Raw genomic sequence first — 17,275 nt, 5'->3', positions numbered from 1 at the left:
AGGGGGGAGGGGTGGGCGGGCCAGAGGACGAGACATGGGCCAGTGTGTCACGAAGTGCAAGAACCCGTCATCCTCACTCGGCAGCAAAAGTGGAGACAAGGAGTCGGGCTGCAAGTCTCACAAGAAGGGGGCGGCAGGAGCGGGGGCCGGAGGGGGGAGCGGGGGCGGCTACAAGGAGGAGGCTGGCCCGGGCTGTGGCAAGTCTGCTGGCGACCTGCTGGCCAACGGCACCAAGACAATGGAGGTGATGGCGGAGACGGCGGCCCCTCCGCCTCCCCTGGGCGAGCAGCGCAGGGATGAGCCGTCACCCAACGGCGAGGAGTTCTCCCTGGTGCACGTCGAGGAGCTCTTCAGCTGCTACAAGGATGCGAAAGACGACGCCATCCTGGAGGAGGGCATGGAGCGCTTCTGCAACGACTTGTGCGTGGATCCAGCCGAGTTCCGCGTACTTCTGCTGGCCTGGAAGTTTCAGGCGGCCACCATGTGCAAGTTCACGAGGTGAGAGACCAAGCCGGCTCTTCTTGCAACCGCCGGACAGAAAGTGTCGAGTCCCAAAAGTGTCAGTGGTATTCTTGCGTCTGTAGACCAAGTACCACGTCCCTCGGAAAGCTGGCTGTGTAAATACGTCAGTGGCCAGCAATGGCGCCTCTACCATTCAGCTGGAAAGAGCGAGTGAAGGATTCTCGAGGGGTCCCGGTGGTGCAGAATAGTCGCTATGGCTATAGCTGAGCATTTGTTGACTGCAGGGGAATAATGGCTGTTATCATCGAGGGGATTGGGCTGTCGCTAACGACGGTGGCCAAGCAACTTCATGTGAAATGAAGGGAATGCAAAGGCTGGAGCAAAAGACATGCAGTTACCCATAATGCTAGTCAAGCATAAATGTTTTTATAGGAGCAAATGGCCAGCTCATAGCATGTCAGCGATTCCGTGCATCCTGTGACATGATCGTGATGCTACTGCTGCTGCCCCCCGCCCTATTTTTATAGGTAGTTTTATAGGATGACATTTTTAAAGACACAACAATATTGTTTCACGAAGTATGATTTGTACTCCATCTCTTACTCCTTATTACTGTGAAATATCTGATATTCTTATAAATGAAGAAATATGTTGTGCAAATTAACATATGTAAGTTGGATCAACTCCCTTCAGATTGATTTGTAAAATCCAATTTTAAAATCTATAATCAAACTAAAGCTAAAACTTGATGATCAACACATTTAGGAAGAGAGAGAGACCAGTAAGACAGGCAATTTTTTTTAGACCCTGTACAATAGGGTGACCCTTATTTTTCAACCTCTCAAAGTCTCCACTCAAAAAAAGAAAAAATGTGCAAAAATTTTAGTTGACATTTAGGGTGTGCTCAAGCATTCTGAAATATTCAATTTTTCTCAAACCTGATTAGTGGGCATTAAGCAGTAAATTCAAATGTCACTAACAAACGACTTCTCTGTAGTGTCATTGTGCAACTTATTACAAGTCAAGCTACTTTTCTATTGAGGTAAAAACCAGAAATCTGAGGTAGTATTAACTACTGTTAACTAAAGTAATCAATGTCATAATCGTCATTCATGCAAGGGTTGATGGTTGACTCGTAGAAGCATGAAGTCTATGAGGTACAGTCATCTTGTTACTGTCAGGGAAAAGCTTTCGATGCTTAGCAAACAAACTGTGTTTGTTCCTCACTCTGTCAGTAAAGCACTGTATTCCTATATCATAGCGATGCCTCTCTGTGCAGTGTCATTTGTGACCTGCAGTTCCTCAGCCTTCAAATAGTCATCGTTGGTTATCCAAGTCTCAGGATCAGTTTGAAGAAATGAGTCTGCAATTGACAACAGGCCAAAAACACTTCTTTGAATTCACTGTCACAAAGTCATGTAACTGCATTTCACTGAGCTTCGTGATGTCAACTGTTATTCGTTTTGGTGGATCTTCGGATGCTGGTTTTTGAAGCGCTGAAGCCATCAGCTTTTTCTCCAGGAAATGAACATGTCAAAGAATGATGACAATCAACTCTTCAAAACAAATAAGAAGTAAGCTGACAGGGACTAAATACTAAATAAAAAAAAGTAACTGAAAATTAGATTTTCATACATAATAAAATGCAAATGACTTGAGCATACCCTAAATATTATCCAAATCCAAAAATGTTTCACAGAAAAATGTCTTCAGTGGAGTAGTAACATTCTCGAGGGTGAGAGTCAACTTTAAAAAATAAAATAAAATTCCCCCCCCCCCACTTACAAGGGTCACCCTACTGTACAGTAACCAGAACATAACACTCATGCCAGAAACTAAAAGGTTAACTAGGTAACTAGGGCTGCACGATTTTGGAAAAAGTCATATTGAGATTACTGAGATCAATATTGTGATATGCGATTGCGATATGATAAATGGCACTTCCTTGCATATCAATAAAAAGTCACCTACAGATTACTAATAACAAAATCTTTCATTTCAAAGTGAAACATGCATACATACAAACTACTTATAACAACTTCAAATGCCCAGTGCTTTCAAAATACAATATTTTTGTAAATTAACGACAAAAAACTCTTCACATCACTGCAAATGTTATTTTCCCAATACTTCAGTTTAATAAAATTGTTTTATGTATTATTTAATCAGAAATATATTTTCTCAAAAACAGGTCCATAAGAAAGATGCAGTGACTTCTGAAAAGGAAGTCCTGGATATAAATCGAATATTTTAGGTTTTTCATTATTTCAAACTTTTTGAAAATTACAATTTTTCTAAGAAATCTCTCTGAAATGTTTCCTGTATCAGTTCACAGATTCTTTGCAAAAAAACAAGCTTATCCGCCTTGTCTGGTTTCAGACAGGAGCGATGAGCTGACGCTACATTACCACAAATGCTAAAAGCTCCCTCCGATGCAGGGCTGGTTGCTTGTATGCGCAGGTATTTTTGAGCTAGTTTGCACAGCCTTGGGAAGTTTTACTTTGTGGAACTTCCACCATTTGAGTGGATCTTCTTCGTGGTCTACAGATGGCATGTAAATGTAAGCATTCAGTTCAGCAAACACCGCTTCTTTAAACTGTACCATAGGGTCAGGTGTTGTTGACAGTGATGCTGTTGTGTGCGTTCTTACCTTGAAAAACACTTGCCAGACTTTTCTGCAGCTGGGTTTTCCACATCATCCAAGTTATCCTTCTCCATTCCTGCAGTCCTTTGTGCTACATCCTGCTGCTTGTTCTCCTGAAACAAAATCTGTTGTAATAACTTGGAAATCTCTAACACCAAGTTAAGTACACTCATTGGTTTAACTCGCTGTCAACTCTAAAATGACCTGTTCTTTTAAGGTTTGGGTTTCTTCTGTGGACATGTGTTGTGTTCGGAACCTTGGGTCTAAGGAGGTGGGCACGTTCAGCAGGTCCTGCATTCCTTTTATATTTCTGGTTAAGGTAGTTTTAGAATTTTTGATTTCAGTGATTTTTGTCAGGTCAGTGTCCTCCTCCTCTTCAGCCACAGCAGATGTGTTCAGAAGATGCAGTGCAGGCTTCACAAAATATATGCTCACATAGCTTTCACCAGACCTTGCATTTGTGAAGTCCTGGAGTGGACCAAGTGCCTCGTTCACAGATTCCAGGACATCCAGGTCTTGCCATGAGGATAGTAGGTGTCGAACTTTGCGGTCTGTAGAGAGAAACTTTGTTGTTCCAGGACTCTTGATCATTTTTTGAGTAGACCCCCATCGTGTTGGGCAGTCTGTCACCATGGCATGCTCTTGGCGGTGGAGCTCTTTGTGCTTCCTTCAAAGCCACTCTTTTCTTCCAGCTTTGGGAGAAGTTCTTTCTGCATGTTCCAGTAGCCCTGCTAATGCGTTGAGCATCATCTTTTTTTCTGTGAAATACACATAAGATATTTATAATTAATACAGAAAAGAATGGAAGAAAAAACATTTAGTTACTACATTGAGATTGGCAAACATTTAATATTGACACAGCACTACAAAGGTTACAGTAAACATACAGTTAATATTCATATTTTCATGTCACATCTGCACACAGCTACCATTAACCCTGTGGTTAATTTCTGTTCGCTTAGTAGTAGTTGTATAAAATATTTACTGTAACCTAGTAACAAAATATTAAATCCGTGTATCTTACTGATGGCCAGGTGAAGCCTGTGCCCAAAGCACTGGATCCGTGTCCACTTGTTTAGCTCGATTGATGTTGGTGCCATTATCGGTAGTGAGCTCACAGAGGTCCTATGCAGCCAGCGCCTCTTTCAAGCCTAAGGCTATATTCTCTCTGGTCTGTTCCTCAGGGAAATACGATGTTTGCAAGCAGCAACTTTTCAGTTCAAGCTCCTCGTTAAACTAATGTACGGTTCAGTCGTCCTGCTTGACCAAAGGTCTGTAGTGGTTGAAAAGAATTTCACGGTAGTCATTTCCAGATCAACCTCGCCACGACATTTGTTGTATAGCTGAGGGACTACAACTTGAGAAAAATGATTTCGCGACGGTAGCTGGTACCTCGTGCCCAGAGTACGAATCATTTTCTGAAATCCTACTTTGCTGACGGTAAAACAGGCATCATATCTTTTGCCAAGCAATGTGTTATGGAGTCAGTAATTTCTTTGTCTCTGTGAAGACTTGTCATAAGGCATGACGCTTGCATACAAATCTTTTATCGTGTTTTGCTTCGTTCGTCTTGTAAGTTCTTCGGCTGCCTCTTTACTAGTTTGGAATTTTACTGTCATACATTCATCATGCTTTTCTTTGTGGTATCTGAGGTGCTGATACAAGTTTGTCATGTTGCCTCGTGTTGTTGCAACTTTGACTTTGCATATTTTACACAGTACCTCTCTCTGTTCGGTGTCAGTCCACCTATAGCCAAAATATTGCCATACAACATTTTTTTTAGCCACCAGTTCACCGTCACCCTAGTCCATATCCATTCCCACCTGAGCTGTCGTTGTGATGTCACACATATGTCTTCTTGTAAAATGTGCAGGGATCTTTAAGAGAGTAGTAATTGTATGGGGCGGTTGTGGCTTTGAGTGGCGAAGTGAGAACTGAGGTATTGTGTTTGATTAAAACCCTGTGAAAAGTTATAAACCCTCTGCAATAATAAATACTCTGTAAATCGCATCATTTTACGTTCATGTAATCGCATGGTCTGACATCGCGATCGCGATTATATTTATCGTGCAGCCCTATTGGTAACCTTTGCATTGTCAGCCGGTCTGTTTTATTTATTGTCTGTAATTGGTTACAGTCATGGTTACTGATGACTGAGTGGAGGGGGGTGTTGCCAGGTGAGTGGAATGAAGGCCTGGTTGAGTGTCGGTCTCCATTGCTTCTCAGGATAGGAAATGAGTTCCTGGGAAGGCCAAAGGGGCTTGATGATGACGGAGCTTCTGTAGCTGCAGCAGATTGTTCATGCTTCGTCCTGTGGTGGAGTTTGACACTTTTGCCTTTGTGCTTCTTGGAGCCTCAGATTGACCCCGACGTATCAAACCTGGAATGAGCCCCAGTGTTTTAGCATAAATGCTAAAGGCTTTTTCTCTTTCACCTTTCATCTTCTCTTGACATGCCCCTCTCTCTTCTATGGGCAGACACCAGCTATTTTACTGCTAACCTGATAGTGGCATATTTGGATTTTACAGTCTTATGTTCTTATATGTCTTGTATTTTTAAGGCTAGGAAATTTACTGCGTTAACACATAGCGTTAATTTTAAAGTCGTCATGCGTTACTGTTTCTTTAATCACGTTAATGCACATATTTTGATATCCGAATGAGAATATAGTATGAACAATGATTTTAAATAGTCCTATAACACTCCTTCCTGGTTCTAAATGATAGGAGAATTTAGGTCATGACTTTGCGCAGAATCCCAGAATTCAAAGCTAAAATCAAAACATTCAATTAGCGTCACCTGGTGCAGCTAATTTTATCTGGTTGACTTCATTTTAAAAAAACTAATCAGACTGAGGCTTGCATAGGATTTGCAGTATTTTATTTTTTAGAAGGCTTATGCCTTAAAATGTTAAGATCTTTCATGTTAAGTGCACTTTCAGAGGTTGTCAGGCATTTAATTTTAGAACCTTTTGCCAAATAGGTATTGGAGTTTAGACTGATCACGCGGTCAGAATTAGCATGTTGATCCACCTGTTTAGTATATGTGCATGTGGTATATGCCATTAATTGTACTCCACAGCCTTCCAGGAACATACACTATATTACCAAAAGTATTGGGACACCTCCCTTTACACATACATGAACTTCAATGACATACCATTCTTAATATACAGGCTTTAATATGGAGTTGGCCCGCCCTTTGCAGCTATAACAGCTTCAGCTCTTCTGGGAAGGCTGTCCACAAGGTTTAGGAGTGTGGTCAAAAATTCCCATAAACATTCTTCTAGGAGAGCATTTGTGAGATCAGGCACTGATGTTGGACGAGAAGGCCTGGCTCGCAGTCTCTGCTCTAATTCATCCCAAAGGTGTACTATCGGGTTGAGGTCAGGGCTCTGTGCAGGCCAGTCAAGTTCCTCCACACCAGACTCACTCATCCATGACCTTATGGACCTTGCTTTGTGCACTGGTGCGCAGTCATGTTGGAACAGGATGGGGCCATCACCAAACTGATCCCACAAAGTTGGGAGCATAGGGAAAAAAGCCAAAATGGCTTTGAATGCTGCAGCATTAAGAGTTCCTTTCACTGGAACTAAGGTTCCAAGCCCAACCCCTGAAAAACTACCCCGCACCATAATCCTTCTCCACCAAACTTTACACTTGGCACAATGCAACCAGGCAAGAACCGTTCTCCTGGCAACCGACAAACCCAGACACGTCCATCGAATTACCAGACAGAGAAGCGTTATTCGTCACTCCAGAGAACATGCCTCCACTGCTCTAGAGTTCAGTGGCAGTGTGTCTTACACCACTGTATCTGACGCTTTGCATTGCACTTCGTGATGTAAGGCTTGGATGCAGCTGCTCAGCCATGGAAACCCATTCCATGAAGTTCTCTACACATTTTTCTTGAGCTAATCTGAAGGCCATACGAAGTTTGTCTGTAGCTATTGACTCTGCAGACAGTTGCTGACTTGCACGCTGTGTGTTTCGGCATCTGTTATCCCCGCTCTGTGATTTTACGTGGCCTACCACTTTGCGGCTGAGTTGCTATTGTTCCCAATTGCGTCCACTTCGTTATAATACCACTAAATTTCACAAATGGACTTGCACAGGTGGCATCCTATCATGGTACCACTCTTGAATTCACTGAGCTCCCGAGAGTGACCCATTCTTTCACAAATGTTTGTAGAAGCAGTTTACATGCCTAGGTGCTTGATTTTATATACCTGTGGCTATGGAAGTGTTTGGAACACCTGAATTCAGTGATTTGGAGGGGTGTCCCAATACTTTTGTGTATATGGTTTTAGCGCCTGTCCACCACTGCAGACTCTTTGATATGTGAGACAATAACTTAAACTTTTTATGGGTGAGGAACTAAAACTGATTACATTTTGAACCAGTTGTTCAAAAATTGAAGCAGTGCCAGATAGTAATAGCAAAAAAGCGCAGTTTTGGAATTGGTCTCAATATGAAAACTCCGAGTTTTTGATAGAAGCTTTTCAAACTTTGCAACAGCACTGTATGGGCACCAAGGTAGAGGTGATTCAATTTTGAGGCAGATCTCCCTAAAACTGAAGTGACGCCACTTAGTGGCAGCAAAGGGAAGGTGAGAGCAGATGACATTTGGCCTTGTGAATATGATGTCAAAACGTATGAATATTGATGACTTTTATTACTGAACTACATCTGATTTCATTTTCAGTGAAATTTCCCCAAAACGCATCTACACTGTGTGGCAGTGAAAGATGGAAACGGTAGCTGTAGAAGACACTTGGTGTTGTGATCAGAGTGACTCTAAAAGTATTGCATGGATTTGCATGGAGAGAAGGAAGAGATGATTAGAGGCTTTTCCTTGTGAACAGGATCAATTAGTCATTATTTACTCTATTTACTCCATTTGATCTTTGATGGTTTTTTTATTACTGCTTCACAAAAACATTAAGTGAATGAGAATCTACGCCTACAAATGCACAATTGGTCAGATCCAAAATTGCAACGGCAGTGGGCAGCAAAACTGGAACTGCCAAGAAAGTACAGCCTAGAGTGAGAACGCCGGCTGTAGCCACCATCTTGTATACATAGATCTTCTATGGATCTCTTAAACACTGATATTCTCTGAATCTTTGTACATGTGAATAATTTTAAAACTGGGACGTGATATTTTCTGAATCTTCTGGAATAAAATGTATTTTGATTGCTAGCCTCCCTGTTTGGCAAATTTTATCCATGTGGCACAGATAGATGGCTTTGCTCGGACCCCAAGTTGCACTATCAATTGTGTGTGAAATGTCTAAAAATGAGTGATTAACCCTCAGTTCTATTTTTCCATCAGCTAAACCCCCATGCAGTTCCATTGCGCCCCACAGTTTGAATGCTTCTGATATGTAGTAGAGATGCACCAATCCGATATTGGATCGGTATCGGCATCAATCCAGAACTTTTTGATGGGGTATTGACTGATCCGCGTCAATAGTCCTACTAGTCCTACTTACTTATTTAGTTTTTGGCAGTCTCTAAAACCATAACTCCTGTTTAGTTTTTAAATCTATTTACACAATCAGTTGCACGACAGCTCTTTTCCATTTTAGGCCATTCACTCCTGGCATAACATGCATCCTGTGTGATCCGATCACAAGCGGACAGCTCTAGATACAGGTGTGAACGCACCCAAAAGGGATTGAAGACGCATCGAGATCTGATCATTCAAACCACATTCGAGGGTGGTCTGGGATGCATATGGCCATATTCTTACAGCAGTGTGAGGGCGGTTGTGTCCGGTGCCGCCTTGAAGGACTGTCTGCTCAGCTGACGCCCTCGTGCGGGTGCAAGTATGTACAAATTCATTAGACGTGCAAGTGGTACTTGACATACACTGCCCAGCCAAAGACGAAATTGCCATTTGAATTTATATCAGCAAATACTTAAGAGGCAATGCCTGGATCATTACTACAGCTTGGGTATATTATGCAGTAATAAAGTGAAGTCAGCTGAGTACCTGAATCTACTGACTGGCCAGGTTACACCGCCATCCATCATCAATGGATTTTTTTTCTTCCCGGTTGGCATGGACATATTCCAGGACAAGGATGCCAAGATTCATTGGGTTCGAACTGTCAAAGAGTGGTTCAGGGAGCATGAGGAATCATTTTCACGCATGACTTGGTCACCACAGAGTTGTGACCTTAACCTCACTGGATGTGCTCAAGGAGGATTTATGGAGTGGTTCAACTCCCTTGCCAATACAGGATCTCGGTGACAAATGAATATGAATCTGGATGGAAATAAAGGGTGAGATGTTTCATAAGCTTGTGGAAACAATGCCATGACAAACGTGCCCCATAATTAAAGCCAAAGGTGGTCCAACGAAAAATTCAAGTGGTGACTCTCTTTTCCGGCTGGGCAGTGTATGATTTACGATATGATTTACGATATGATTTATGTCTGTCAGTGCAGAGTGGGCCATTGTGTGGTAAACTGCATTGTGAACCACAGCTCATCTTTTCCCCTGCAGCACTAAAAAATTGTTTGAATCTCCTGGGATGTTGGTCTAGTATCGGACAGTCGTGACACATTCAGATGGAAACGTCAAAGTGTGCATCGTTAATACACTGGCATGTAATAGAAAAATAGATTATGTAAGCAGTGATTTATTAGATGTTTTGGAATTTACAGAGATTGTATATTTAATGCGCACTTTCATGAAGGCTCCTTATTTATCGCAAAGCTGCTCCACACTTTATTAATATCGGTGATTACAAAATTTAAAGCATGTAGGATGGACACAAGTTTAATACCACAAATGGAGGTATTAAAATCCATGCCTACAATGTGAAAAGATGAACATTATTGTGAAGCATAGTTTGAATTAAGAAATCACTTTGCGGAGTATGTGGGGGGGTGGGGGGGGGGATAATTTAACGACTGTCAAATGAAAATCACAATGTTATTACAAATATACAATTTAAAGAAATATAATACCCTTTATGAAATTATTGAAAAATAAAAGGGCACCTTAATTATTGAAATATTTATGTATTTATAAAGTGATTTCATTTTGAGTATTATCGCGTTTATTATAAACATCCTAGGCAGTTTGTTTACCCTGAAATGCGCCAATAGCTTTTGACGACTTCTCCTTCTTTAAATGTTTGGCAGGCTCTGCATACGGAGGTGATTTATGTGCTTATTTAAATAAGCTGCAGGAAAATGAGATCCGATTACAAGTGGTCCGTCAAGACTCATGCGGAAACGTATGGCAGTGCCAGGTGTGAACGGGCGTATTTAGCGCTGTCCACTTGTGTTTGCATCACCCAGGGCGTATGTTAATATCAGGTGTGAACAGGGCCATAGATGTGTGTTTTGCGGCATTCAGCTGAACGCTAACGCTGCCACTCAGTTTTTTGCTGCTCATTGGATCTAAGCACAGCGACTGACGCCTGCCATGATGTCATGCACATACATTTTGCAGCAGAAGTGTAAAAACAAGGGTGCCGGTCTGGAAGTATTTTACGCTTTTAACAGCAGCTAGGGCCCACTCTGCACTGACAGACATTCTGACGTAAATCATATGTCAAGTACCACTTGCACGTCTAATGAATTTGTACATACTTGCTCCCGCACGAGAGCGTCGGCTGAGCAGACGGTCCTTCAAGGCGACCCAGGACACATTCGCCCTCACACTGGTATAAGAATGTGGCCACATGCGTCTCAGACCACCTCCGAATGTGGTTTCAATCCCTTTTGGGAGCATTCACACCTGTAATTAGTGCTGCCCACTTGTAATTTTCAGTTTATAATAAAATAATATAGGTTTGCCGTAAGATTTCTTGCATGACCTTGAGAGTCAGAAAGTATGAGTGTCACGCCAGATGCGTGAGAGTTGGCAACCTTGTAAATCCACTATATTTTATAGGTCTCTATTAGAAGATCTTATAGTCACTATTTTATGTGTCCTGTTTGTGCTAGTGATTCTTTCCAGAAAGTTCGGATAGGTTTGTGAGAGAAGGCAGGGTGCAGGTGAGTTACAGGGCCATCATAGTGGACCCTTAGGGTGATTTTCCCACAGTGCATGGCCCGACCGTGGCAAATCAATTTTGCGTAATATTAATAATCCCCGTATATCCTGCGTACATAATGCGGGGTATTGACACACGTAAACTACCATATTCATGAAGATGAATGACGGTAAAAATGCTATAATTAATTTCAGTTTATATATTGTAACTATAACAGCAATAATTTACTAATAAAAAATTACTTTATATAAAGTCGACTGTAGAATCACCTTATTTTGTGACATGACGTCATGCATCTGGCCCCAGTATACCCATCTCCCCCTCAATGCTAATATGAAACCTACGCCCCTGGATCAGTGTATATCAGTGTTTCCCAACCTTTTTTGAATTGTGTACCCCCTGAGAGATTTTCTCATACCACAAGTACCCCCTTTGTCAAATGTGTTGATGATTCAATAAAAGTAGAACGTACAACTGATTATCAAATTTAAAACATTTTATTAAATCTCCATAACTTGAACATTTAATTATTGGGCATTTTATTCTTTTCAGTTTAAATTTAACATAAATATATATGTTGCCACGAAAGTGAATGATAAATCTGAAAATAAATACTAAATTTAAAAAAAAGTAAATAAACCTCCCTTTGTTATAACAAAAGCTGAATGAGTCCCCTTTAAACAGACATTTAAACTTAGAACATCAGGAGCAAAACACTAAAATAAATAACTATATTTTCTTTCTATACCAGGGCACAGCTAATGGAATGGCTGATAACATTTACCCATCATCAGGGAAATTAAATATAAATTTTTTTTCCACGTACCCCCTGTAATGTGCTCGCGTACCACTAGGGGTACGCGTACCCCCGGTTGGGAATCACTGGTGTATATGATTCATTTTAATTAAAAACAGAATTGCACATTATGGTTTTCAGATTACACTTCCGATTAACACACATATATTATATATATATATATATATATATATATATATATATATATATATATATATATATATATATATATATATATATATATAAAATTTAAATGACATTTTCAAACATGGACATTAAAACACGTTCAGAGGAATACAGGTAACCACCTAATTGGTGGGGAAAGATTCTTCAGATTGTCATGCAAGTTAAGTGTACAATACATGAGTAAGTATACTTTCAGATCTGCATGTGACAAGGACTGTCAGCATTCGAGTAAAAACACTTTTATTGTCTTCTACATTTCCAGGTGATCCATCCAGTAGTTCTAGAAATTGTACAAGTTGGTGAGTGTGGGGACGAGTGCAGCTTAGATAACCAGACCAAATGACAGGGATGTCCAGGGAATGCAAAGCTTCCAGCAGCACCAAATCTAGTTGCCAAGATGTGCAATTTAAAAAAAACTTTAACAACCCTACTTATAATACAATGCCCTCTCTTGTCTTGTTGCCATCTGTTTCTCGAGCCTTTTTTGAAAGAGCATTGAAATTCAGCTTGTACTTGCTTGCAAGTAATATTTTTGTTGAAAATAAATATGTATATCACAAGTTTTAAGTTAAACTATTAAACACAAATTAAAACATGGGTCTTTGTCAGGAACTTGAGAATTTTTCCAAAAGCGGAACAATGAAATGCAGTATTTGTTTTATGTATAGAACTTTCCCCCAAATAGGTCGCCAAAAATCAAACACTAAACTAGATACATTTTTTTATCTTTCATCTTTTGTTGCATGTAACCCTCAATAAACCAGCTATTTGTATGATAAATGTGTATTTTTGCCCAATTTTGATTAGTTTTGTCATTTTCTTGCATCCCATTAACTATTGCACTGGATTCAAGGGAATAGTTTCGTTTATTACAGAAATTAATGGTAAGACTGCAACATTATCCCTAAGGCAAAATTAACACTGTTACATGGCAATAATGTCTTTAGGTACAAACATGTAAGCCAAAATGTTACGAGACCAAGAGAGACGGTTCCATCACACTGTATGACTCACGCATCATACGGCAGAAACTGCAGTAAAAATACTTTGACTTGACACAATAGTAAATCTGAGTTTCACTATTTGGTAAGTGACGTTTAGCTCAAATTTATAAACATGCCTTCACATGTTCAGTCAAAGACCAATCAAATTAAAATAATGTGTAAGAATTGTATAGGACGGATGCGTGACCTGAAACCGGTATCATCTGCACATTGATTAATGAAATGATTTGGAATATTTTCATCTGCCCACGAGATGGGGCATCACTTGTCATCTCCCAAAGGTGTCTCACAGCTTGTTGCCATGGCAAGAACACAGCAATTAAAAATGTTGAGCCCTGACAATGGCAAAGGGGGAAAAACGACGACCTGGACCAGCATGATCCTTCCTTGGAATTTAATATGCCTCAGTTAGCTCTTTCCTGGATGTTTTCTTTTCACACACGCGGCGGCTTACACAGAAGGTTTCTGCTGTTCTTATCGCAGAGAGCTGTGCATTTCACTGGCGTGTAAAAGCACACAGGGACAATAAAATGAATCGGTCGTCTGGCTCCAGAAAATGTTGATCCGACAGCGGCCCTGCTAAGATTGGGAGGCGTGGCATCTCCAGCTAACGGGAACTCTGCAGGGTGGGCACCCGATTCAGCCCAGTGCCAAGGTGTTTACGTTTCTCAGCCCCTAGTGACCTTTCAGCATGACTTCGAAACAATACTACTATAATGAAACGGAACATCTTGATTACAGAACTGTTCGGCTGGCCTTCCTCTTTGGGGGGGGGTGTTTTGTGGCAGACTGTACCATGCCCAAAGTAGGGGATAATGAGATTCCGTTGCTGTGACGTGAGCAGACTGTCGTGTATCTGAAATGTAGACATTTCCCAGAACAGCATTCCTGTTTTTGCCGATACCTTAGCTGGTCTTGCGCAGAGCACCATATTGCTTGCTTCTCTTTTCTGGTTTTGCCAAGTCGGCTTTGAAATACACATTTCTGTACAATGTGTTAAAGCCACATTTGCCAGACATTAACTCTGACAATGTATCCATATTTTAATGTTATTGTTTGATTTTGTTAATTTTGTTCCTCCGTGTTGGTGTTTCCTAGTGAAATAGATACTTGTAGATAGTCAAAAATATATAGCAAAGCAGCGTAGTATTAGTCCCATGTTTAAGGCAGAGTCTACAAAAAAAATTGTAGACACCAGTTTGATAGCATAGATAAGTCGTCTAATTTCTTTGTACCAAACAATGCTCACAGAAATTCTACATCCCAGTAAAACATTTTTCACATCAACCAATTTGAGAGCAGCGATTAAATCAGTTGGCTGAAATCAGAAAACGGTAGCGAGTGGTTTGGCCCTTGGCATCATCAGTCATGATCATTTCTTTCCATGCAAATGCGTAAACAACAATGAGCGCAGTGGTGTGGCTGTCTCTGATGTCGGCGGCTGCTTGTATCTCATTCCACCTTGTGCTCATGGCGTGCATTTGCACGCGCTCGCTGCTGAGGCTTCGTCAGCTCCAGCAAACGCCGGTGGTTTCCGCACTCCCCTGGCCTGCGGTTTGAGGTGCTGCTGACCTCGTTTCTCGCATGTTGTTGACTTGGCATCAGTTGCACCACACCCTGTGCAGATGGGATCCAGCTCCAGCATTGCTTTCGACATAGCTGAGTGGTTCTTGACCCAATTCTCAACTCTCCCTCAAGCTAGTCCACCTTTTGTGTTCTACCCTTCCTCCAGCACACCTGTCTCTTTTTTTTCCCCTTTTACTTTTTGGCTAATAATAAAGTCCTTCATTACCGGTTTCAGGCAAGCAGGTGGTGATCTAGAAGGCAAAGCAGACTCTGAGAGAGACTGAGAGCTGCATTGAGAGCCACTGAAGTAGCCTACTGGGAAAGCTACCCTCTCACAGTCTCTCTCTACCTCTTCCTCTGACCCCCTCCCCCCCGTACCCCTGCAGGAAAGAGTTCGTCGAGGGCTGCAAGGCCATCAAGGCAGACAGCTTAGATAGCATCTGTGCACGCTTCCCTTGCATGTTACTAGAAGCCCAGGTGGAGGAGAAGTTCAAGGACCTGTACCGCTTCACCTTCCAGTTTGGGCTGGACTCGGAGGAGGGGCAGCGCTCGCTGCATCGGGACATCGCCATCGCGCTCTGGCGCCTGGTCTTCACCCAGGACACTCCGGCCATCCTAGACTGCTGGTTGGACTTCCTGACGGAGAATCCCTCGGGGGTGAAGGGCATCTCACGGGACACGTGGAACATGTTCCTCAACTTCACTCAGGTCATTGGGCCGGACCTCAGCAACTACAGTGAGGATGAGGCCTGGCCCAGCCTATTCGACACCTTCGTGGAGTGGGAGGTGGAGCGACGGAAGAAGGAGGATGCCTTGGCCAAGAGGCCCCTCGGAGACCCCAGCACAACGACACCAGGCTCGGAGGATGAGGAGGCAGACGAGGGCAGCCAGATTGACCACTGACTGATCTGGGATTGCCAATGAAAGACTCACTAAAAGTAAAACTGCATCTGTGAAACTGTCACCATTATTGTTGTTATTATTTTGATTTTTTTTTTATGAGGTGTGGGAGGGTATGTGAGGGACTGGGGTAATTTCTTAACTACCCTAATATGCCTTGTTTTATGAAAGGGCTCTAGAATATTGTATAACAATGCCAGGCTGTTTTATTTAAATTATTATTTTTTATTTTCGTTTGGGTAACTGGATGTGTTGTTCTTTTTAAACTCTGATGTCCCCCTACACTTAAGATGATGGTGTCTGGCTCATTGGGGGGGGGGACCTGGGTGTAGGGTCACCACATTTCTCCAGGTGATAGCGGATGGTATTATGGAATTTGGTAGGACCAGAACTCATGTGTTTTTAACCAAGGGAGACAATAATGGATTGAAAAAAAGTTTAAATCTCCTGCAGTTATGTCATTTCAGTTCCATTTTTATAACGTGCAGTGATTTATTAAAAATAAAAGTTCATCCAGTGGACCATGAAATGAAACTCCATTAATTTTGTCATTATACCCTCTTTCGATCACTTCCTTCAAAAACAAACTTGCACCTTGCTAGTTTTAGGTTAATTTTTAACGCAGGTTTTTCCTGCAGGAGATACTTCAGCCCTGAATGCAGTTAATGCTCCCAAATGCAGAATGTTAAAGGCTTCCGAAGTGCTAAATTCAGGTCCTCGAATGGCTGGAGCTAGTTTTACACGGACAGTGCCATGTCTCATGCCATTTTGCTTTGTGCTTCATGCACACTTCCACCAGTGCTCTATATTATAGGCCAGTGTTTCCCAGCCCAGTCCTCGAGGAACCCCAGACAGCACTCCTGATTGGCTGGGAGCTAAAAGGAAGCAAAAACATGGACTGTCCGTGGTTCCCCGAGGACTGGGTTGGGAAACACTGCTATTGGCCATGTCAGGTAAGCAAGAATATCTTGTGATTTTAGTTAATTACAGCTCTTCTTCCTAACTGGCTACAACCCCATTTCCAAAAAAGTTGGGATGCTGTGTAAAATATAAAGAAAAACAATGCAATGATTTGCAAATCATATAAACCCATATCTAATTGAAAATAAACGAAGATGACGTATCAAATTTGAAATTGAAATTTTTTTGAAAACGGGGTTGCGCAAGTCTTTTATGATAAGACGAATATCTCCCCCTGCCCCCCCCCCCACCTTAAATGCTGCCAGTTATGAAATAGATATGATATTCCTAATTTTATTATTATTGTTGTTATTTTTGATCAAATGTATTTTATTGACTATCCATTGACTTTTTTTTAACTCTAACAGCACAGAGTTGCCCTGAGTTGTGATATTGCTGTTGTTATATTATATATATATATAATTTTTTTTTTTTTTTTTTTTTTTTTAAAGAAAAGAACCTTGTTCCTTTTCAGTAACTTTACTAGAATGGAGGCGGATTTCATCTTGGGAATATCTTTTACTTGAGAATCAGAGCGATTGATCTCTTTATTTACTGACACTTTTTGGGGGAATTCGATAGGCACCTAGGTCCATTGAATTATAGCAACACACATTAACGGCGCACATTATTCTTGACTCATCAGACATGTGGTCGTGCATCTTGGTAGATTTCCCTACGTGTGTGTTTATTGGTGGGACTACAGAATGCATAGTTATGATTAATGAGGTATAACACTT

At 41.5% G+C, this 17,275-nt stretch overlaps 1 protein-coding gene across 1 annotated transcript; it reads left to right on the top strand.

Annotated features, from left to right (window-relative positions):
- Position 1: 1 nt before the first annotated feature.
- On the top strand, positions 2-16,096 carry dcun1d3 (defective in cullin neddylation 1 domain containing 3). Its single transcript, XM_049012813.1, has 2 exons — positions 2-498; positions 15,062-16,096. The coding sequence occupies exons 1-2, from the start codon at positions 35-37 to the stop codon at positions 15,576-15,578; spliced, it is 981 nt and encodes a 326-aa protein (XP_048868770.1). The 5' UTR covers positions 2-34; the 3' UTR covers positions 15,579-16,096.
- The last annotated feature ends 1,179 nt before the right edge of the window (positions 16,097-17,275 follow it).

Source organism: Brienomyrus brachyistius, chromosome 5 (assembly GCF_023856365.1).
Source record: "Brienomyrus brachyistius isolate T26 chromosome 5, BBRACH_0.4, whole genome shotgun sequence".
NCBI lineage: Eukaryota > Metazoa > Chordata > Actinopteri > Osteoglossiformes > Mormyridae > Brienomyrus > Brienomyrus brachyistius.
Note: the sequence above shows the minus strand (reverse complement) of the source record. Positions and strands in the feature narration are given on the sequence as shown.

Coding starts and splice junctions, on each gene's coding strand:
- dcun1d3 (XM_049012813.1), top strand. CDS start 35: ATGGGCCAGTGTGTCACGAAGTGCAAGAACCCGTCATCCTCACTCGGC. Junction 499..15,061: donor ACCATGTGCAAGTTCACGAG/GTGAGAGACCAA, acceptor GTACCCCTGCAG/GAAAGAGTTCGTCGAGGGCT.